The 24,614-nt window shown below is 30.7% G+C and overlaps 1 protein-coding gene across 1 annotated transcript in view; it reads right to left on the bottom strand.

The window, feature by feature from the left end:
* Positions 1 to 12,701: 12,701 nt before the first annotated feature.
* The window catches only part of dpr6 (defective proboscis extension response 6), a 232,119-nt gene continuing 220,206 nt past the window's right edge, over positions 12,702 to 24,614 (bottom strand). Inside the window, exon 7 of the mRNA XM_036364411.2 lies at positions 12,702 to 14,304. Within this exon, the coding sequence (XP_036220304.2) occupies positions 13,211 to 14,304 (1,094 nt within the window). The 3' untranslated portion in view covers positions 12,702 to 13,210. The remainder of the gene's footprint in view (positions 14,305 to 24,614) is intronic.

The raw sequence follows: 24,614 nt of genomic DNA, 5'->3' as shown, positions 1-24,614 counted from the left end.
AACGAATAACAAAATATAAAATTATAATATCAGTTGGCTTCATGAGATCGAATAAATAAAGTAACCATCAGTTTAGTTCTAGTTTTTTTCGAAATCGGTGTCTTTTCTTCTACAAATTGTGCTCGGTGCGGTAAGGGGGTCGCAGGGAGAAAGAGTAACATAAATTGTTTATTTAGTAGGTAGTACAACCAAGACAAGCTATGTAGATGATATGCATGCGATGAGAATTATTCTCATCGGTCGAATCGACGTCTCACGAACGCTTGAAGGTAAAGAAAAAACATACACAATGGTATTATTCAATATATTGCCTATTGGAAAGTATAACACTTTCCGAAATTCCCGGTGTTTATCGGCAATCGTTCGCTTCAATTTCAAAAGTTGTTGCGTTAATGGTTTCACGCAGCTTTCGAAGCTTATAATACAGCACGCTCTTCCGATCACATCAAATTCAGACCATTACCTTGGCGTCATGGATATTTGGCTTTGCCATTGATTTGGCTGGTTACTAGTGTAGTCGTAATGGATGCATTTTTCATCATCAGTAGAAATCCGTTGCAAAATTTACTTCTTTTTGTAGCGTTTGCATTTCTGAGATGCAAAATCATCTTCTTGTCTGTAAACGTTTTGAAATTGCTGCTTGAGTGCCTCCCAAATATTCTGCGACCTCTTCCTGTGTTTGGCAAAAATTCTGAATTGAGTAGTCTTTCCAGTTCCACATCTTTAAACTTTTTTTGGCCCCGCTGCACATGTCTTCTTTGCAAACTGCACGAATATATGTAGTTATAGACCTTTATCATCATTATCAGAAATCATTATTCTGGAATGAAAAAACCCCTTCTATGGTCTTATCGACAAAGCTCAAGGATTGATAAGGAGAGAAAATGTGCATTATTTTTTGTGAAGTACAATCAGTACAATTAAGTTCTGATTATAACATCATTCAAATTACCTCCACAACCTCTTTTGTAGGAACGAATTCGATTAACTCAATTATTTGAGTTCTTTTTCCACTTTATCAAGTCGTATGACATGAATAGCACGTTCAATATTGACTTCTAAAGCTTGAAGTGGAAAAGATGATTTTCCTAAAAAATCGTTATCGTTTTTAAGTTGTTCCAAGACAAAATCAGCAAATCCACGACGTGTACGGTGGTTCAATAACTTCAGTTCTTGAGTGAGAACAATTTTATACGGATGCAAGCTCAACTCCTTTTTCGAAATTCGCCAGATTGCGGTTTGAGACCTTGGACTGTTAACAGCTATTCATTAAATTAAATTTTAGAGGAAGTTCATACAAATAAAAGGAATATTCATAAAGAGATCTCATCGATTTTGGGTTCCCTTGTATTTCGAAGGCCGTAATATGGAATCAATTGGCGCTACGAAGTTTCGTTTTGAATAATATTTTGTACTGCAAGCGTAGGAACTCAAATCGCTTAATAGATATTGTGATTTTAAACTATTTATTTCGAAAACTCTACTTACCTCCAATTCACCACAGTATAAAAAGAAAACTCCACTGAATTTTCATATTAATATTAATTTTCAATTTCATTTCTCTGTTTTTTTGTTAAATAACAAATGAAATATTGCCAATACTAATCTAAATACAATTTAAACATATTAAAATTCAATTACATACTTATTATTTGTATGTATGTAAGGTATGCATGTCTGTGTACACATAACCTCAATGCGGTTTAATGCCTTATTTATTAACTAACTGTACAATACTGCTTAAATTCAAAGCAGCGATTTGCATAAAATATGACTACTAGCGACTGATTGTGGTTGGGTGGAGTGAGGGGAAAAGGAAAATTCGGAATGCGTTAATGGAGCTGAGTGGAAATGGCTACAATGAAATCAGAATTGTGAATGTTTGTTTGTATGCGTGTAAGTGATAAAAATCAAGTGACATTTGTTTTAGTTTGATATAACGGGAGTTTATATCATGCCATTACATGTAGGGTATTTTTTTCTCACGTAACTTTATATGATCTATATATTATATATATATATTTATATATACCTCTATTTATAATTTATGTATGTATGTACATAGTTGTGTCTTTGCGAGCGTTATAGGTGGGCGCAAAGTGTTCTCAAATCGTACAAATTCCTATTAAACAATTGAATTATACATAAATTAGATTTTGTAAACGTTTTAAGCACTTAGAATTACGGCTGGAAAATTAAATTAATAATTTTTCTATTGTAATTACGTTGTGTGTCGTGCTATTTATCGCAATTACAAACACAGATATTTATGTATTTAGTTTGCGGTTTATATAATTACTTATTGTTGCTGTTTATTTTTTGTTGGTTCTCAATTGCAGTGGTCTTCCAACGTTGTGGAACACACATATATATGTACAAATATGTATTTATTTACTTAATATTTTTATATGTGTCAGTGTTTCACACAAATTCAAAAAAAATATATATATATATAATAAATACATATATTAATTTTTATTACAAATTCTCTGCTTATTATTTGATATATTTGCTTTAACTTGTGTGTTTTATATACAAATTGTTTGTAATATTTGATTATATAATTTTTTTTTTATTATTTTTAGCTCTATTATTTTATTTTAATTGCTTGCTTAGTAATTTTTTACTCTTATCACATACATACAATATATATTGTATATATGTACATATGTATGCATGCATTATTTCTATGCAGCAAGTTTTTCTGGAAATAATTGCTATTACTTATTAATTATTTTTCTGTTTGTTTTTATTTACTTAACTTTAATTCGTTTTTGCGTCATATCCAATCATAACTGTAATTTAAAATTTTTGTTATATATTAACTTTAACTACGCTTAGCTATGGAAATACAAATGTCTATTTATTTATTTTTAATATTTTTTTACAATATATCTATATCAAATTTTGTTTATTTTTGTGTCCTTTGCGTTTTATTTCATATTTTTATACAATGAATTTGTGTAATTTGTTTCTCTATCATTGCTGTCAAGTTGGCTTTTAATCTAATTATTTACATGTGACCTATCTTGATTATAGCTAAATGACTTTTGCTTGCGCTTCATCTGTTTAATAACGCACAGTCGGTTAGACTACATAAGAAGTTCTCCATTTTTTCGATTTGTTTTAAATATTTTATAGCGTTTTTAAATGATTTGTATGTGGTTTAGCTGTGATTCCGTGAAAAAATTATATATTAATTTTTTTAAATTTTTTTAAAAATTCCAAATGCAACTCTTAGAGATATTTATATATATAAGTATCGTGACAGTTTACAAAATTATATAGTTAAGATAGAACTCTAGCTCTACGTAAAAGAAAGGAAAGAAAGAAGAAGAAGAAAATATTTGTATTGTGAAACTTCCATGAAGAACGCTAAGAGAGCAGTTTAACTAAAATATAAACAAACAAACAAAAGACAAAAAAAATTATAAAAATATGTTATAGACTTGGTCCTAATAAATTAATTTAACCCTTTAAAATAACATTTCCATTAAAAAAAAAAACGTAATAAAACACACCGAATTATATATTTGTGCTCTAGCAGCTCAAAAACAAAGTGGTAGCAGTTCTAAAGCATCCAATACTTTATGAAGTTGATTTATGAAAGTTCCAGCTAGTAATCTTAAAAAATGTCTTGTTCACTTCCTGAAGAATTATAAAAATGTATTATCGTCTGTGTCTCCGTAGCCTTTATGCAAATTTTACTTCGGAAGTAGACGGTACGAATTTAGAAAATATTATATAACTGAAAATAGTTATTTTTTGTTTTATTAGTACATGATATTCTTTAAAGACTATCTTTTAAAGTCACTGCTAAATATGTTTAGTTCTAAATTTTAATAGTGTATTTAATATATATATTTAACACAGTAAAATTTTTAAAGAGAAAAAATTAAATATTTTTCGAGTTAAACGCGATCTCCGACGGCGCTATAGAAAAGGTCCTCCACTGCTACATTAATTCCGGCCTTCTACTTAGATTAAACTTAAAAATTCTCTCTAGAAGTTATTGTCCGTACAATGACTTACAGTTGAAAAAATCAAAAAAATACAAAATGGCGAGGTTTTGAAAAAAACTGAATTTTAACAAAAAAAATTTTGTCTTTTCGGATTGCCGATTAGATCACATCAAAAAAATTGTCGATATTGTATGGAGAACTCTATATGGAATATGCATAGAAAATTCATAGTGGTCGAATCATTTCTCTCCGAGTAATCCCTTACGCAAATTTGAAAAATGAAACTTCGAGAAAGATGCGTTTAAAGATAAACTCATTGAGCTGATTAAACTAAGCGACTACACTTCAGAAGACTGCAACACAAAAACAACAATATTTGAGATATTCATTTGAAGTTTTGGTATGTTATTTTTATAGGTAAATCCTATCGAATAATAAAAAAAAATATATATTTTTTAATTTCACATTAGGCCCTTAAAAAAATAAAAAAAATAAAATAGTTTAGTGCTATGCAGACATTTACTTATGAAAATTGAGAAAAAAACAATAAAAATATGAAATATTACTAGTATTATACTAGTTTTGAAAGCTAATTTTGTTACTGAACTTTTTTAAAACTCACGCATTGTTAACTACATTCCTTTTTCTAGTTTTATCGGACCTGAATCTTTTTTTAAGCTTCTTTATGTCCTTTTGACCACTGTGTAGCCTTGTGGAGCAATTTTAAAACTACTGCATTAAATATTTTTATAAAAAAACCAAAAATTAAATGATTAAACAAAAATCAAAAACAACATATTAACTAGTTATTTATCGTTTCCTACCCACTGTACATCAATCTGATTTATTTTGAAAATTTAATCAAAATTAAACTTGCTTATATTAATGCTGGAAAAAAGGCTGATTTAATCAGTGTAAAATCATTGTCGCCGTTCAGCACATTTAATTTTGCGTTTAACATGTGGTGGGCGTGTCACATGCACACACGTCAACAAACACACAAGCGCACAACCATGTCAAATCGCCCAGGCGTACACCGTGACGCCGCGCTGCACAATCGCCAAATTGAAAAAGTCTTCATTTTATTGCAATTTTGTTTTGCTATTGTTAACGCTTTTGTTAATACACACACAAACAAGTAGATGTATGCCTTGTAATGCATTTTTATTGTTTTGTGTTGCGGTTATGTCACGCATATATGTGTCCCTTTGTTGGCAACCGCTCAACTGTTCTGAGTACTGTAATTTGTTGCATTTGCGGTGGCGTTTAATAAATTTAAAAGCACCGCTGATTGAAATGTGCGTATGCAAATGTGCTTAAATGTTTTGCAAAATTTTAACTCATTTTTCAGCACAGATGCAATAATGAAAAAATTTATTGCATTCTCATGCTGTTTTTTCGTCAATTGCAATATTTGTTCATAACACATATTAATATATATGTATATATAGGTATACAATATAAGTGTGAAGAAAAATGTAAACAATTAAATAATAAAAAATCGTTTACATCATGCTTTTGTTTATTTTTTTTTCACGTATCAGCGTCGTTTATCATTATTCAAATGTGGCTTAAAACACATTTATTATTTTTCAATTTTATTGTAAGTTATAAATTATTGTTTTGCAATTTTTTGTTGTTGTGAAAACGCAAATATATTTAAAAATATCAGATGGTTGGCAGGAAAAAAACGAATTCACGTGTCGGTGAGCTGAGGTTCGCTGCGCAGATAATTGAGGTTAGAAACGGTCGAAAATTTTATTTTAAGCTGAAGATCTTTTAAAAATAAAACAAAAAAAAAAATACTAACTTCGACTTCATTGAAACTATGGGTATTAGACACAGGCAAATTTCTTATAGCATAAATGTTTTTATGGTATATACATTTTGATCGGTCGTGTATGGCAGCTATACGCTATAGTTGTCGATCTGAACAATTTGTTTGACGATTGTAGCGCAGTTTTGTCATAGTCTATGCCAAATTTTGTTTTAATTTTGTTTAGATACTTTGTCAACTAAAAAAGTCTTCCATACAAGCGTTTGAGTTTTATAGATCAGTAATAATTTATGTGCTCGTATATATTCTGCTTTTCCCCTTTGAAGTGACATCTATATTGGAGTTCAAATCGTTTCGCTTTCGTAATAGGAAATCATAACTTCACATTGTGTATTCACAACTTTTATTCTATCGGCTGATATGGACAATACAGATCTGAGTAAAAAACATAAAACGATTTGCGTTGACATGAAACTTTAGCCGCTGACGTTAATCGTATCATCAAGCTCACTTACGATATGCGCGTAAATGAGAATTACGCCCAGTGTATGAAATTCTTGCTTAATAATGGGACTTCGAGTGCTTTTGGAAATTGCTGATAATATGCTTCATCTCATATAGTAGACGAATGAAGTAAATTATCTAAACCATTAACTTTGAGTTAGAGTCTAGAATAAGTATGGGCACATACTGTAATACTTTCGTGTTGTCAGAAAGATTCTACGGCCTCACTTTTAACCATATTTTTATCGGTTCGTCGTCGATAATAAATTAATAAAACAAAAAAAGTAAATTATTTTAGTTGTATCCGAAACTTTAAACCTTAGAGAGTATTGAATCGAACAAAAAACTGGTATAAATTGAAGATACTGGCATAACCCAAGAGAGATAGAAAAGCAAGCCGCTCTACCTTGTTAATATGGTTTATAGATACTATTTTCTATCGAATTCACTTGTTTAAATTGTTGTTGCTTTCAAATACAAACTTAGTGGCAATGGAGCTTAACTTAAGTATATCAGACAAGTCGTGAATCGTAGGTCGATATTGTGTTGCAAACCTAGTCAGCGTGTAATTTATTTGTCAATATAAATTTACTTCAGTGTAGTATGCTTGAAGAAGTGATATATATCATATATCAAAAGATTTCATATTAATTTCATCTACACTTTTGAAAATAGCAAAATTTTAATTCAGAGCTAATTGTTTACTGTATTATGAACAAAATTGGTGAATAATCTATCTAATTAAGAAACACTTAGAAATGACAACTGTTCCAAATTTTCTTAAAGGTCTTCAAAATTCAAACCTTTATTATTTAAAAAAATATTTCCATATATTTTGATTAATCCACTTGTAGGTAATGTCTATGAGGTTGTAAATTTTTGAGTTTATGTTTTTTTTTGTAGCCAGCTTGTGTTCTCCAAGACGTAATTTAAGCTTCAGGAGTAAGAAACAGTCACAGGGAGCCAAATTTAATGTTAACAAAGGTCAGCTCCCAATGCTTCAGGTAAAGCTTTATAATCTCATAATCTCCATTGCAGGCTTTACATCACTCAGATGACTTTTCTCGTAATAGAAGATTTGTAAGCAAGTAGCTGTTTAGTAGACACTAATTTTCAAGTTATCATATCAACATTTCCAATGGACCCTTATTAGTTTGACATCCGTTCTGACTCTCTCGATTTTCCTACTGGGCTTGCGCTATTGTCCAAATGTGTTGCATGAATATGAAAATGTCATTGTTTGTCTTCGTATAATGCGCTTTATACTCGGTTGTTATGTTATTGTAGCTATATATTATAAATTTGGTAAATATTTTTATTGAATAACCATTTTTGTTTAAATAACAATGCAAATGTGAAATTGCCATTTCTTGACCACATTATTTGCCACTTTTTATTTCTACTTGGCGGATGAGAATTGAATTTTATTAAATGCTTTATTTCATATATTAATGGGCTTTACGAAAATTACTAAATAAATATAAAATTTATAACATAATTTTTGGATTCTTTAATATAAAAAATAATGTTTTAAATCGTGACAATTAAATTGTTTAGAAGACACGGTAGGTGGAAACTTTAACAGTGATAGTTATACGTTTAGGCAAAAAATATTTCTCGAATTTTCAAAAAAAAATTTTTTTTTCACTTATAAGCGGCTGTAGTGGCTGTAGCTTAATTCCTACCACATACATATGCTGTGCACTTTATGGAAGTCTAAGCGCGTTCTTTTCGTAAAACTATAGCATAACTTGCTTAATTATTTTTAAATTGACTTAAACGTTGACAGGTACTTTGAAATAAAATTACCTTAAAATAATGTTTTCTCGTTTTTATAAGAATGTTTACATATTTATTTGCTGAATGTATTTATATAAAACTGGAAACTGTTTTTCATTTTATTGTAAAGTCGAAATTAGAGTTCATCACCTCTCCCATTTTGTTTCAAATTTTAATATAAAAAAATTATAGCTAACCTCTTACATATATATTTAATAATTATTCCCTAAACAGGGCATACTAGTTTGCCAAGAAGTGTGTAATACCCAGAGCAACGGAGATCCTATAAAGTAAATATATACCATATATTAGTGATCCGCTGAGTCGTCCCGAGGTATGTACATACGGGAACTGGTCTCCCAGTTTTTAATATATCGCTCTGAAATTTAGCACACATTCTTTTCTTTCCAGGAAGGTGCTTATTTGTCGGAATCGTTATCGGACAACTAAAACTTACATCAATCTCAAAATCAGGATTTTGTGTGGAAATTTTTTTAATTTAATATTCAGGAAATTTGGCATATCACATAATTCGATGGAACGGCTGATATCGGACCACCATAGCATATAGCTGGCATACAACTGAAAGATCGGAATACAGTGCTTGTATGGAAAACTTTTGTATTTAAGGATATATCTTCACTAAATTTGGTTTGGATTATTGTCCTATACAGTATGACAAACTCCGAAGGAATCGTTTAGATCGGATCACTATAGCATATAGCTGCCATATAAACTGACCAATCAAAATCAAGTTAAATATCTTTTAATACCACTTTCTGCTATAAAAAATGCACCTGTAGGGTTTCATAGCTTCTGTGTAGCCTAATCTAACGTTGAAGCATGCAGCCGAAGTTAACTTTTTCTCTTGTTTTAATTTTTTTTGTTTTTTCATAGAAAGATTTTAAAATAAGCTTGAAATTTAAGGTTAATTGCCACTTAATTAATTGCCATTGAATCTAGAGAGCTGAGACCCTTTGTATCTTCGTATTTAATAATTCACTTAAAGTTTATCTTATTTTGAGATCAACTAATCAAATTTAGTTACAATTGTGTATGAATATGAATATTTAAGGAATGTTGCTCATCGATAAATTCTGACCTGATATCTGAAGTGCATCAGTTATTGTTAAATGATTCCATGGGGAGATTTGTGCTAGATAAATTTATTTGATGTAATAAAGGCCACTGAAGGCATCAAATAATGTGATTTCGGTAGATATACATACATATATATATTATATGTATACATATGTAAAAGCACATGCTTGCATGGGTAACCCTAAATTCACAAATTGAGGTTACGTCAGCCCATTCAACACAGTCTGTTTAATTATTCTATATTTCGTTTTTCGAATTATCCGAAATTCTCATGTGGTATATTGATTTTAATACAAATTCTAATGCCACATAATGTGCAACATAATTGCATTGACTATTAAGGAGATTTTGGAGATTTCAGAGATTTGGCATATTTAAATATTTTACTATTTTATGCTTACATAAATATTATTGGCAGATTTGAATTGGAATTTAATAAATCAACGCAAGAATCTGGTTTGCTTTTCGTAAATATTATTGCAAATTACAGTTATATGTATTATACTTGTATATATGTATACAACTAGTTTGATGAAGTTGATTTTATGAAAATTCATTAATTTTAAATGTAAATTGGTGTTGCAACACAGCAAGATATTTGTTTATGCTAGCGTCTTGAAGGCTATTGAGCAAGTGGCAATTCCAAAATTGAAAATATAAGTATGTACTTTATTCATTACTTGTGTGTGTGTGTGTGTGCAAAGATTGTCCTATTTGAAAATAATCAATTTATCAGAAGATTTGTACACATTTCTAAGTGATTATTAGCAAACAGTGTTTACAGATTCACCTTCGGCTGCTTGCGGCTATTCAATTTTACGCAAATTTCTCCGCAATAGTTTGAAAGCATTGAATTTGTTTGAGTAAGTTGGAGAGTAACAAAATTTGAATTACTAAGGTTTGAAAGTTTCAACACTTATTTGCCACACCTTTATAGCAAGCTTCGAACTAGTCTATATATTTGAGAAAATTTTCTCTTTGATAATGTGTCATAGCTGCAGCTTTCTATTTTTCTAAAAATATGTTAGCTTTATGAAAATATTTCTATTAGATTAGCTTGCATATTTGAATTCTCTGATATAATTTCTCCAGAAAGCCTGTTCCAAATTCCACATAAATCTTCTGTTCAATAAGTTTGATCTTTTCCTTTCCCGAATTGCTTGATATAATTACTTTAAAGTTCAGTCTCTCTTCATTGAGTCATCCTAGAATAATTGTTATAGATGTCTGATATATGTATAATGTGTTATAAATCAGATGCTGATTTAGCTTTTGGGTAAGAGAAAATATTACTGCATTTTGCACCGTAGCAAATTTCATACTTTAGCTGAAGAAATATAGAAGAATGAAAAAAGCGGATGGTAGAGATTATATTTATAGCTCTTAAACTATATAAAAAATTTCGTATAGGGTTATATAAAACTGAACTTTCCTTAGTTAGTTAGGATTCTTTGCTAAATTGGCTAAAAACAAAAAATAAACGTTAACTGGGCCTGCACCGAACCCTTCACCGGTGTATTTTTAATAGCAAGTATATATATTTATAACTAAATCTGAAAACAATACCGGCCAACTGTCCAATCAATGGAAAATATTTCCTTTTGCAGCCCGATATTTTATGGAGATCTTAATCTTGATTCGAAACCGTCAGTTTGTATGCCAGCTACATCCTATAGCGGTCCGATATCAACGGTTCTGGTAAAGAAGCAGCAGGAGAAAAGGACTGATTCGCGTATATACAGGCAGACCTGTGTATAGAATTTTATGATAATTATTTTCTGAAATTTTGTACTTTTAAAGGAGTTACTGTAGCGAGCGGAGTTTCTGTTGAGAAGTTTACTTTTTTGTTAATGCAAGTACATGAGTACCATGGGTGTTCGACTGGGAACCTTTGTATAATAATAAGAAAGTGAAGTGATAATTACGGTATCATTGAAAAAATAGTACAGATCCACAGAAACTTCCTTGGATCTAGTCAACAAGGTTTGTTTAGTGATTGATGTAAAAAGATTGATTCCTTCGTGAAGATCGTTTTGTTTTTGTAAAAGAGGTGTAGAAAAAGTAATGTTTGTCGTCGGAAAAGAGACAAAAGCTGCATTGCTCATCAAAATCATCATCAATCGGCTCCTTATCATTTTTCCAGATGCCTAAATCCAAATATTTGCTTCAAAGGTAGCACAACCGGTAAATAGAGGTCGCAAAGTAACACGCCGAAGGAACTTAATGCCATCAATTTGTATGGAAATTTGTTGTAATTTTTGACTAGTTAAGTCGGTAACGGTTTTGAATGGGACATACACTATTTACTATATTTCTCATAACTTATTGAGATATATATATTTATATGGTATATATAATATATTTACGAAATTTCATCACCAAGAATTTTAATAGTGTAACAGTTAATTTAGTTTAGCAAGTTTTTTTGTTATGTTACGCTCATACCCTTGAAAATATGCAACAGTGCTTAGACAAAATCTACTTACCATACATATGTATTTTTGTGAGAGGAACAACTAGTGTAATAGCCTAAAAAACCGAAATTTTTTGGAATTAAAAAAAAAAAAAACCTCATAAATTGATTTAAAATTTTTAAGAGTGTATTTATAAATCCTTTTAAAATGCGAGGTGTATTCAAAAAGTAACGGTCCCCATTCGATATTATGCACTTATGCCAGCGCATTTTCCAATCTTCAACACACTTCAAAAATTCGATTTTTGGGATAGCCTTTAGCTGTAATAGGTGTTTCAGCAATTTTCATGTATCTTGTAAAATGACGGCCCTTTAAGGTTCTCTTTATTTTTGGAAATTGTTACTGTATTTTTTTTGGCCAGAATTCCGCGAAAATTTTAAAACACCCGTTATTTTCTGAACACACCTCGTACACAGAAAAATTTTTGAAGGAAAAACAGACAGCGGTCAAAAAGAAGGCCTCCACTATTGCAGTGATTCGAGCGTTTTCTGTGAAGAAAACTTCAAAAAAAAGTACTAGAAAATGTTGTCCATTCAATGACCTACAGTTGAATTTTAGTTAGTTGAATTTTACCCAAAAACCGTTTTTGACCGAAAAACTGGCACGTAAAGGTATGTAGAACTATTGTATGTATATACAGAATATGCTGAAAATATTTGGTAGCGGTCGGCTCATTTATATCTGAGTAATCACTCAAAAAATTTGAAAATTGTAGTTTTGAAAAAACGTTTAAAGATAAACTGATGGAGCTGATTGAACTGAGCGGATACACTTTAGAAGGTTGTAAGTAAAACAATATTCGAGATATCGACTTAAAATTTGCGTACATTATTACTAAAGGTATAACCTATCGAAATAGGAAAAAAATAGTTTTTGTTTTTAAATTCCCACTATCCGTGCCACTTAATACAAAAATTTTAAAAATTTTGGCATGCTAATTAAATGTTATAAATAAATTTAAAACAAAATTCACAAAAGGTCACCATTTTTTGCATTTTTAACGCCCATATTATTAGCTATACTATAATATAATGTTTACTTAACTATTTAGTTTATATTATTTTATCATTGTTTTTTACTAAATTCTAATATATTTGTAATTATATTAATTTTTCACTTACAACTCAAGCATTTTATTAACTAACAGTTCACATGTACACTTTCATGCGTGCGCGCACCCGTGCATACCAGCAACCGCGTCAAGTTGGTATGAAATTTGTAAATATTTTTTTGTTTTCATATTTTGAGTTTTTTTTTTGTAATTTCCATGCTTCGAAATCAAAATAAAAATTCCTGTTAAAAATTCGTAGCCAATAATGAAACGCTTCATTGAATATGGCATCGGTGCTTAGCCTGCTTTTAAGTAGCTGGCAGATAAAAGAGTTGCAAGCTACCACATACACGCAAACGCACATACAGTCACACAGATACACACTTACGGTACTAGCCGACGGCTATGTGTTTATGCGTTGCAACCTCATATATGCCAAGCAATTTGCGTGACCATTATTTTGTCATCGAACTATTTTACCATTGAAATGATAATTTTCCATTTAACAGTACGAGTAGTACCGTTATCAATGCACGGGCCGCTGTCCACCGACATAAACGCATCATCTGACGTCGTAGTAGGCGTAGTGGCACGTCGTCTGATGGCTGATACCGTTGTTGTTGTTGTTGCTATTGATGCAGTTGTTGTTGCTATTGCTGCAGCTTACGTTTGTCACATGACTTTTTGAGCGTGTGCTGTTCGTAGTCGCTGCTGAAGTGTGCCTACTGCTGTTGCTGCCACTTTTATTGTTGTTATTGTTGCTGCTACTGTTGCAAAAGTGAGCGAAATTTACATTGCCTCTTTTGGACGCAGTTTTGTTTATCATATTATTGCAGTCGATTTTGGGCTTAGTGCATCTCACACTAGCGCCGCAGGTGGTGGGCGTGGCCCTGCCTCTACTATTTTCTTGTGTTCGCTGGAATTGGGTGGCTGCATTGCCGGCGGCTGTGTCGTTGTGACTCTTGGCGTTTGAGCTGGTGGGTATATTCATTGTATTACAGCAACTTTTTGTTGTTGCCGTTGTTGTTGTTGTCACTTTTGTTGTTGCTGCTTTTGGCGGAGTAATGGAAATAGTCGAGTCCTTTACGGACACACTTGAACTTGTTGCCATGGTTGCAGGCAAGTTTCGTGTTGTTATTGTTGTTGCCGGGCATGTAGCAACTATTGTTGCTTTTTCCTTTGCTGTGCCGTTGCTATTTTGTTGATCCGATATTGCTTTCTGTGCTGTTGCAAGGGCAACATATATGTCTACAGCTAGTAAATCTGCTCCTGTTATTGCTGTTTTTGTTGTTTTTAGTATCATTTCGCTTTTGTGCATTACAGTTGTTGCTTGTCGTGTTATTGTATTTGTTGTTGCTACAGTTGCATCAGCCATTGTTTGCTTTATGTGCAGCAATTGACGGTTAACTGTGCCTTTTGCTTCTGTTGCTGTTGTTGCGCTTTTGTGCGCTGCAACAACACTCTCGCTTGCATTTGATTTTGCTGCTATTATTGTTTTTGTTGCTGTGGTTGTTGTTGTTGTGCCGACAACGCTCGTTGCATTATGTACGAAATTTTGCTGCTGATAGCCGAGCACGACGGCGGCGAGCAGGAAAATTGTTAGCCAACTGAACTGACAGCCGGATGAGCCGGTTTGCATCGCCTCCGGATGTTCACCTGAAATGATGGGCCGAACTAATTTCAACAATTTTGTTTTGTTCTTATGCTAAAATATGCAATTCTAATAATAATAATAACAATAATAATGCATTATGCAGACTATGTACAAGTATGTATAACTGACAAAATATAAATGTATGGGTGGATTGAATTTTTCGTTTCCATAATAAAGAGAGAGCAACAAGTACCATATGGCAATGTGAATAAACTCACTGTGCGATTTTGCATATTTTAGTTTTGTGATTTTTGTGCATTATGAATATAAATTTTTAGTTTTGGCGCTTGTTTTGAATTCATCGTATATCACGAGTCCATAAAATGTCTTATTGTTTGAGGTTCAATGAGTTGTGTTTCATATTTTTTAATTTTAAAATTTTAATAAGATCTCATAATTTATTTCATTAATGTCAAATAAAAACCAATAAAAAGTCAATGAATGTCTCTACCAATATCATTCGGTAGATGTGTCGGCTAGGGTAAGGGCTGAAGCGATTTATCCAAAAAATTATTATGAGGAAAATATGTACATTTGCTTTCATTAAGATATTTCGTCGATATTATCTGTATGAAATCTACCATAATCACAGGAGCCCTCTTATTCGGCATTTGGAAGCTTGATACATGTTAGATGTATCATGCCGCACTTTGGAGGGCTATTTCTGCAAAATTCATTTTCAGTATTTTTATTGTTTATCATATCGGATTTCTTCAATTTTGATCAGCCATTACCAGAGACCCTACAATGTCGAAACCCGTATGCTTTTGACCAAAATTTCATTTTGTTTGCAAACTAGAGACAGTTGACTTTTTGAGACGCGTTTTATTTTTGCCGTTTAACCTGATGTGTTTCATAAGTTCATAATTTTTTTTTTAAACAGGGAATAGAGGAAATACTGAATCGATGTTATCCATTTTTAGCACCTTCTTATATATACCTATTAATACCCTGATGCCCACTTAATTTCTTTATGAAATCGCTTAAATTGATCAATATTTTTATTATATATATGAAGAGAATTTATATGAGAGAAAAATAACCAAAATACTTAAAAAATGCTACAAAAATTGATTGTGTTATTTTAGTCAGTATAAAATTACTGAAACTATGTAGTTGAAAACTGTACTATGTTAGATAATTTTTTTTCTATGGAGGAAAATTACTATGACATAGTATGAGCTAAAATTCTTTTTAGATATCTGTTTCCTTTTGCTTGATATTTTTGGTGCATAAGTTAAAAACAAATATGGTATTGGTGCATTATGAGAAAAGACCATATTATATAGCAAAATGTTACTCATACGCTAAGGTGTTCTGCAGTTATCACATTGAGACCACGTTTAAAAACTTGTTTACAATGTATAAACATTAATATAATTTATTATGGATTTCAACTAAGAAACGAAGTTATTGTTAACAATGCGTTGATGTACTGGAACTATTAAGTATTAATGTCGTTAGAGCTCAACAAATGCAAAGATTTTGTGAAACTCAACAATACCAAGGTTGAAAAGTCGCATGCTACAAAAAAAAAGCAAAGCTTTGATAGTATTTATTTTTTGCAACAATTCTAGGAAAAAGTATCTGCTACATGCAAATGAGTCATAATAGCATTTCCGATATTTTCACCACAAATAATGAAATATTCAGCTGTCAAATATGAAATGTCGTTGTTGGTTAGTTAATGCCACCGAGTACCGCAATGCGTTGACATTTTGTTTTTTTTTTGAAATAATTATATTTTCATACGGTTATTGTTTTTTTTGAGTGAGTGTGGATTTAACTTTAGTAACGCTGAATGCGTATGTGTGTTTATATGATATACAATTATCTACAGCAGAAGTTTTGTATGTGTATTTTTTTATGGCTAAGCGTCAAATTGTGATTACTCGAAGAGCGTCAATGTCATACGAGAAAAAATTTTATGTCGGTAGGGAAACAAAAAGAAGTTCTTATCTTTGCAATTTTAAGAGTTTATGACTAAATTGCATGATTGAACATATCAAGTTATTATAAATGTTATTTAATAATAATTTGTAGTACTAAATAAAATATTGCCATATTAAACAAAAATGTGTGTAATTAAATACATCATCTGATTCAAAAAATTATCGCATAAGATATTTTTTTATTGAAGTGGTTATTTAACAATAGTTCAAGGTACTTACAAAAAAGTTATATATGGTAAGAAAATTTATTTGATAAAAGAAATGTCATCGGATTTTAATAATAAAAAATCGCCTAAGAAAAATTTTTAACTTTCAAATTTGTATAACAGTTGTTGTTTTACATTAATTTAAAGTATTTAATAAAAAAATTTATTAAGTAGAAAATCGCACGAGACAAGTTTTGTGCTGTATAAAGTTTTTTATTTAGCAATAGTTTAAGGTATGAAAAAAGTGATGTAACAAAAGATATTTATTAGAAGACATTTCACGAGATTTAATAATAATAATAATAATATATCGCATAAGACCGATGTTTAAATTTTAATTTTCAAAATAAATTGTGGTTTTACATTATTTCTTAAGTATTCAATAAAAAAAATTATTTAGTAAAAAATCGCATGAGACAAATTTTATACTGTATAAAGTTTTTTATTTAACAGTAGTTTAAGGTATGAAAAAAGTGATATAATAAAAGTGATTTTTAAAAAACATTTTATAATAATATTTTAATAATAAAAAATCGCATAAGACAAATGTACATAAAATTAGCAAGAAACAGCCTGTATCATCAAACTAAGAAAGCTATTTTGAATATTAATAAAAATAACTTATTTCACTCTCGTTTCAAATAAAAATTGCATTTTGGTTAAAAATAAAATTTATTTTTGTTGTATTTGAAGCGTATTGAGACAAAAAATTATTTTGCATTCTACTTTTCATAATCTAATTCTATTTTATTTCGTTTTGGATATGCAAATTTGCGCATCCGCACTTGTGAATTCCCACTATTTTGTCGCATGCAGTTATTTTTTTGTGTAGCTTATTATTTGTGTTTGAAAAAAGGTGATTTCCACTGGTGAAATGCGTTTGGGTTGGAATTCGTAATCATGTTGACTTGTAAATTCTTGTTTTTCAGGCTCTAACTTCCCGCTTTGTGAGTATTTGTGCACGCTATTTACTTCAGTATTACTTTGTATGTAAATTAAACCAAGTTTTTTAGAAAAAGTCCTCATTGGCCAACAATTTTAATAAATTAAATGGTAAATATTTTTCTTTTATTTAATATTCGGCTAATTGTGCTGCCACCATATTCACAAATTTTCAGGTAATAATTTATGAATTTCGTATAGCCATATTTAAGTGGTATAAAATATATAAATAATATATAAATTATAAATAATTGTGTGATATATAAGCTTATGATTAATAGTTGTAGTGTCGCATTTATTGAAAATTAGTAGTTTCTGGCTTTATAAAAATATCTATTATATTTTTTCGCATTCTCTGGAGTATAAAATTAAACATATTGCTGATTCCCTGACACGTAACGTATATGAAGATTGCTACGAAGTTTATGATACCCAGAAGCAGTCTTTATAGAGTATAAGAAGTAGAAGTATATATGAGCCTATATAGCCATGGTCGCCTGTATAGGTATACGTCAGTTTTGAGATCTCGAAGTCTTTATTTGTCGAAATTGCTAATATCAGACTACTATAGCGTATAGCTGCCAGATAAACTGAACGTCCAAAATCAAGTCTTGTGAAAGTGAAGACTTTTTTATTAGATAAGATATCTTTCTGAAATTTGGCAAAAATTATTTTCTAAGGTGACACTACAATCTCCGAATAACATATAATATATTGTTTAGATTGGGCCACTATAGCATCTAACTGCCGTAAAAACGGAATTAAATGTCAACAGCTTCAAAGTTTTAAGTAATCTATTTATTTATACATTTTTGAACTGCTTTAATCACAGTGTGTGTGTATATATTCCAAGCGTAACTTTTTCATGTATGAGTTTTATTTTTGTTGAGATTTAAATGTTGTATTATAGTTACGGAAAAAATATTTACATTAGGGTGAGGTGACCCAGTTAGTCGACGATGTTCGACTTTGACCCGAAAACTTGAAGAAGATAATCTTAAAATTTTTCAAAGTCATCTCACTTGTTAAATTTTATACTTTAGTAATTTTTAAATACAATTTTTCATATTTAATTGCGGTATTGCATTCTTCATTAATTATTTTCAAGGCAATTCATCTTTTATCATGAGAATATTGCTGAAAAAATTTACATTTTGTCAATATTATTATAGCTTATTATTGCTATTATTATTGTACTTTGTTTTTTATTTGTATTATGATGGTTTTTTAATTCAATTCCACACATCCCCCATCACCCTAATAGTTATAGACGCATTGTTTTTATTTACAACACATTTGTGTGAAAAGCTCTTCAGATCCTTTCAATTGTTATTGAACGACTTTCAAGTGCAACCAATGACAGCTTGAGGCTGGGCTTTTATACTGCTCGTATTTACTCAAATACCGTTATGCTTGTGTTTTGTTTACTTTTGCCATGCGAGTGTAAACACACACTCGAACCTATGAGGTGAATGAGTTTGAAAGAAAAAGTAACAACAGGTGAAAAAAGAACAACAAAAATATACCGGCTGCTGGGTTGTAGGTAGCAACGTGAATATGGATGAGTGTGTGTGTGTATGCCTGTGAGGCCCAGTTTCTATAAGCACAACGGCAAATATCGCAAGCTCTCATAGCAAAAATGTTGTTATTTACTTATGACTTTTGGTTCGGCATGTGTGTGTGTGTGTGTGTGCATTTGTATGGGTTGAAGGATTTCAATTCAACCACTCGTCAAAATAGTCGCACAAAAGCAGTCAATTAGCTGACTGATGAAGCGAATGAAGTGTTGAATGTGTAGCTATGTGTTTGCTTACTATTATTGGAAATTTTTTTTTTGCAGGCGCTGTTGTTTAGTAATGCTAACTAAAAATCAAAAGTATAATTTGTTTTTACAATTCTAATTTGGTAAAAATATTTATGGGAAAGTGTATTGATTAGCTTATTATTAGATTAGATTGATTAGTTTCTTAGCAGAGAAATGTACTTATAGAAAATATAAACTAGTATATATTTATCGCCTATTCATATCAAGAAAGCGCTCTCTGAATCGCATTTCCTGATTAGAAGCGACTTATATTTTTAATTTCGTTTCAAGTTAATCGGTTTTTGAGATATCGTTCAGAAATTGTATTCATGTCATTTCCTTTGCAAGGAGCTTTTTTTGATTTGTTTGAAACACCGATATCGGACCAGCTATCAAAATCAAGATAGAAGATATTTGTATACCCTCTTATGTAATAAGAAATGAACCTGTGAAGAGTATCAGATGTCAATTTTTCAAACATCAGAAGCGATATTTGTTTCTGCCAAAGGGACAAAGGTTTATTTTCATTTGCTTACCTAAAAATATATGTACAGACAATATTGATAAATACAAAAAAAAATATGCTTTACAAAAATTGATTGCAAATTTCCAAAAATCGACACGACAGTATTCGACTATATGGTAACATATATGTAAATATATTTTTTCAAAAACAGGAGAGCAACGGCTCAATTATGTATCTAACTTTTCAGCTTTGGTTTTTGTTGTAAAATTTTGAAAAATACTCCCCATGAAGTTCTGATGAACATTGCAATGATTGGAATTTTTCGCTTCGACTATTTCTCTATCGTAGCTGTGCATGGCAAGTGACAAGCTTAATTGATAAAATGAAAAGTTTTGTAATTTGTTTATAGCTAGAACTATGGCATGCAAAGGCAGTGCTAGATATGGGATTTTAGTTTGTATGTATATATTTCTTGTATGCAGGGGAATGTCAATATGTATTTTTTTGTGAACCAATTTCAATCTAAAAGTAACGTAAGCACTAAAGTCGAGTTCAGATGTGGCTAAAATGTTAGTCCTTGGCTAAAGAGAATTTGAAACTACTTCAGAATTTGATTCGCTACTACTTCACTAATTTACATTTTGGGTAGTAAGATCTATATTTAACTATAAAATAAATCATATTATTAGTAGAACGAAACCTTTATAATTTTCTAAAATCGAATTCACTTTTACCAAGTATTTTTATACCCTGAACAGGGTATATCAAGTTTACCACGAAGTTTGGAACATTCAGAAGGAAATGTCGGAGATCCTATAAAGTGTATACCATATATAAATGATTAGCATGACGATTTAGCCATGCCCGTCTTTATGTCCGTCTGTCTGTATATAAGCGAATTAGTACCTCAGTTTTTGAGATATCGATCTGAAATTTCGCAAACGTCCTTTTCTCGCTAAGAAACTGCTCATTTGTTGGAACTGTCGATATTGGGCAACTACAGCATACTGCTGCCACATAAACTGAATGATCGGAATCAAGTGCTTGTATGGAAAACTTTTTCATTTGACGAGATGCTTTCAAATGAGATGCGAAATTTGGCATGAATTAATGTTTAAGGCAATGATGCAATCTCCGAAAAAATTGTTTAGATCGGACCACTATAGTATATGTATCTAGCTGCGATGAAAACCGACCGATCAAAGTGAAGTTCTTGTAAGGAATCTTTTGTATTTGTGAAGGATATTTGTATGTTTTTTGTCTTATTTATCAAAAGTATTTCAATTTTATCAATTTATTTCATATCGCGCTACGAACTTTTACTTCGCACAATTAATTTCAATTGATTGTACGAAATTGTTATTTATTTTTGTCACTTCACTTAAAATCTAAACACTTTCTATTTTCTTGCCAGCATATTATTTCAATATTTTTGAAAATATTCGGAAGATTTTACTACAAAATTGCACTATACGAAAGTAATGTAGATAAATTGTATCATATGTGGTTGTGTTTGAGTGAATACATTAGTTGTGCAACTAAATTGCTTCTCCCATGAGTTAGAAAATTAATTTCTACATCTTTAACACAAAATATATTCGGCTATACACACTGGAATAGATATATCTGCATGTAGATGTACAGAAAATAAATCAAAATGAAATGGTCAAATGAATTCAAAAATAAATATAAAGTAAATAAATTTACAAAATTGCTTGAGGAGAGTTGAAATAGTGCTTTCAGCTTCATTTGACCGTATTATTTTTGTTTGTGTCGTATTGTTAAAAATGAAAGGTCTAAAAATGTCACATTGACCTCTTCATACTAAAATAATAATTCAAGCTGTGAATTTCAATTTAGCGCTGTCAAATTGGTACAAACACTTAATCAGTGTGACAGTTACAAAGACAGAACAATACATTGGAAAATGGAAGTGAGTAGTTTTATTGGGTTGATTATATTTTATATAAATGGACTATTGAAATAATCGAATAATGGAATATATGTTATAATTTTCATTCAAAAAGCGTAGCATGGTTTAATACCTTGCTAAGCAAGGAACGCCACCACTTGTGATTTTTTGGAGATTTTAGAAGTGAGATGTAGTGGAGAAGTTTAGAAACTTATTCTATTAGAAAGATAAAGCACAAAAAAGATAATTCTTGCGCTCTATTAAATTAAAATGTGTAGTAAAAAACTACAGAAAATTTCAGAAAATATTCAAAAAAGATAATATTAATATATCAAAATACTTAACAATTATTTCAATAGACTTTTTTTAAATAATAAATATGAAAAAGTACTCTAAGAGTTACTTTTTTCTCCCTATAAAAATATTGTATATAAGTATAACCGTATAATGCTTAAGGTGTTATACCCATTTTCAAGTAAAAAATAACGCCTTTGTTTGTGAAGCTTTCTGAAGAGGCATTTAAATTAATAAACAAATAAAAAAAATTAAATTTTAGCATTAAAATTCATCCCACAAACTGCTCTGGAAGCTGCAAAAGTCCTGTTACCTTAGTTAACATAAGAAGACTGTCAACATTACAACGCAATTTAATCCACACATATTATAGAGCTTTGTGATGCCCCGTTTATTGTCCTAGGGCTTCCATGCAAAGTGCCATTACTCTGTAATGACGCTTGCTGTGTTAAAGCGGCTTCATCGAGGAGAAATCTCATTTGTGTGCTCTATGTGTTCACATCAGGTCAATGATGATGGAGTGAACATGGAATTTCTATTCGGTAATCAAGCAATGGCTTACATATTATGACAGCTGATAATTAATTACAACCATAACTATTGTTTGTGCATACAAATACATAGCGACAAACTCTTGTGCATATTATTATGCAAGCACAATTATATGTAAAACAGCAGAAACTGCTTAGCGCCCTAGGCAGAGGCTTGAATTACTTTTGTGGGACTCTTGGGTGTTGAAGTAAAGAGAAGTGCTTTACTAAGCAGGTGCAGATTGCCAAGAAATCTGTCCAAATGTGCTGATATATCAGCAACACAAGAATGCCAATATTGTTTAGCAATTGTTGGTGTGTATTTCGGGTGAGCGTGTTATTGCAAGGAATTGTGTTTGTAATTAAAAGGTATACTTGAACAGGTTAATAATATAATATCTGGTGTAATTGAGTGATAAGTCTCAAATGTTGTTAAAAGGTGTATATATATTATAATATAGTGTAGGACATTAAGAGTCTATTACTATTTTTATTTTATGAAAATGTTTTAATGAATATCAGGGCCATAACAGTGCATGTAATATTTTTACAAGACTTGTCAAATTAATTCGAAGTTAAATTTTATATATATTATATATCGCGGCACACAATGTCTTTTTCATATTTAGATATCTCAAGGATTCCAAACAGAAGCAAAAATACGATAATTTCAACTACACCGAAGCTGTAATATCCTTCATAAGTGCATTTCATATATCATAAAGGAGTATAAAAATCTTTATCTTGATTTTGATAAATCAGTTGGTAAGGCAGCTATGTAATATAGTGGCCTGATTTAAAAAATTTGTTCGGAGATTACAATGTTGCCTTGAGCGAAAATTGTGCCAAATTTAGTAAAAAGACCTTTTCAAATAAAAAAGTTTCCATACCAGAAATGGATTTTGATAGGTCAATTTGTAAGACAGCTATATCTAATAGTGGTTCAATATTCGCGATTCCGACAAACTTTTGGCTGGGCATTAAAGGAGGTATGCATAACTACAGATGGACGTTTCAAACATTTTGTGTGTATACAGACAGACAGACGGCACCTAAAAGGTTGTTTAAAATTTCAAAGCTATGAACTTTGGCAAATACCATATAACGAGAGATCGAGAAGAGGATGGTTCAAACGCACTATTTTCCTTCTTTTTCTAAATAAAATTTGAAAAATTTAAAAAATAATAGTGAAAAAACCTGCGATTATATTTGATTAGCCGCCTTTCTATGCCTTTTATTTTGTAAAAATCAAGACTCCGTCATGTCTCATTCTTCAGATGATCACAAGGATAGAAATCATACTGCCAAGGACGCTTTTTCCCCCTCCATTTCGAGGAAGCATTTTATGTGTTTTTTGTTTGTAGAAAAATGTATTTTGTTTTTCGAAATTTATTTTATGCATTCTAGAAAATTGCAGGAACAAATTATAAAAGAATTTATAAATTGCACAGAAAATGTTCGAAGTGCTGACTTCTAGACTATGGAATACTCCCATCAAATAAGACAAAAACGAGATATTTTTACTCAGTGAATAACTATGATGGGTGATAAAGAATCAAATATCTCTTCGAAACTATAACATTAAAGTGTTCAGTTTTACTTCAAGCCAGCAAAAAACAAGAATTCGAAAATTTTACGAAAGTGTCACAAGAATTTTAAGGTATTTGATAAGAGAATTTGATATGAAAATGCTAATATATCAAAGGTATTTTAATATATAATACATATATATTTTGACAGTGAAAGACGGAATTCAGAATTACGGTACTCAGAATATATGGACAAATATACATGTGTATTTTTCATCCATAATCATGTTTTATTAACATCCACCAGCAACAACAATAAAAAATGTGAGCGCTTTCACGAAAAGCTCGAAGAAGTTAAGGCAATCAAACCGTATCCAGAGAAAACTGGCAAAAGGCTTAAGCCGCAAATAAATACAGGGAAAACATACACATACATATATTTAGACAAATATGTATATACGCACGTACGTGTACTTGTTTGTTTATTTTGATGTTTGCGCAAGTTATCAGCGCTGCAGTGCATTTGTCTTAAACTTTTGTTTGTTATTGCCTTTTGTGTTTATAATGCTTGGAAATTTGTTTGCATTTGTATGCAAGTAAATTACGCCGAGAAATACACAATCAGCTGAGTATTTATTCACACAAATACATATGTGCTTAATAAGTTCGGATGTGTG

The sequence above is a fragment of the Bactrocera oleae genome, chromosome 6 (genome assembly GCF_042242935.1).
Source record: "Bactrocera oleae isolate idBacOlea1 chromosome 6, idBacOlea1, whole genome shotgun sequence".
NCBI classification, from domain to species: Eukaryota; Metazoa; Arthropoda; class Insecta; order Diptera; family Tephritidae; genus Bactrocera; species Bactrocera oleae.
Note: the sequence above shows the minus strand (reverse complement) of the source record. Positions and strands in the feature narration are given on the sequence as shown.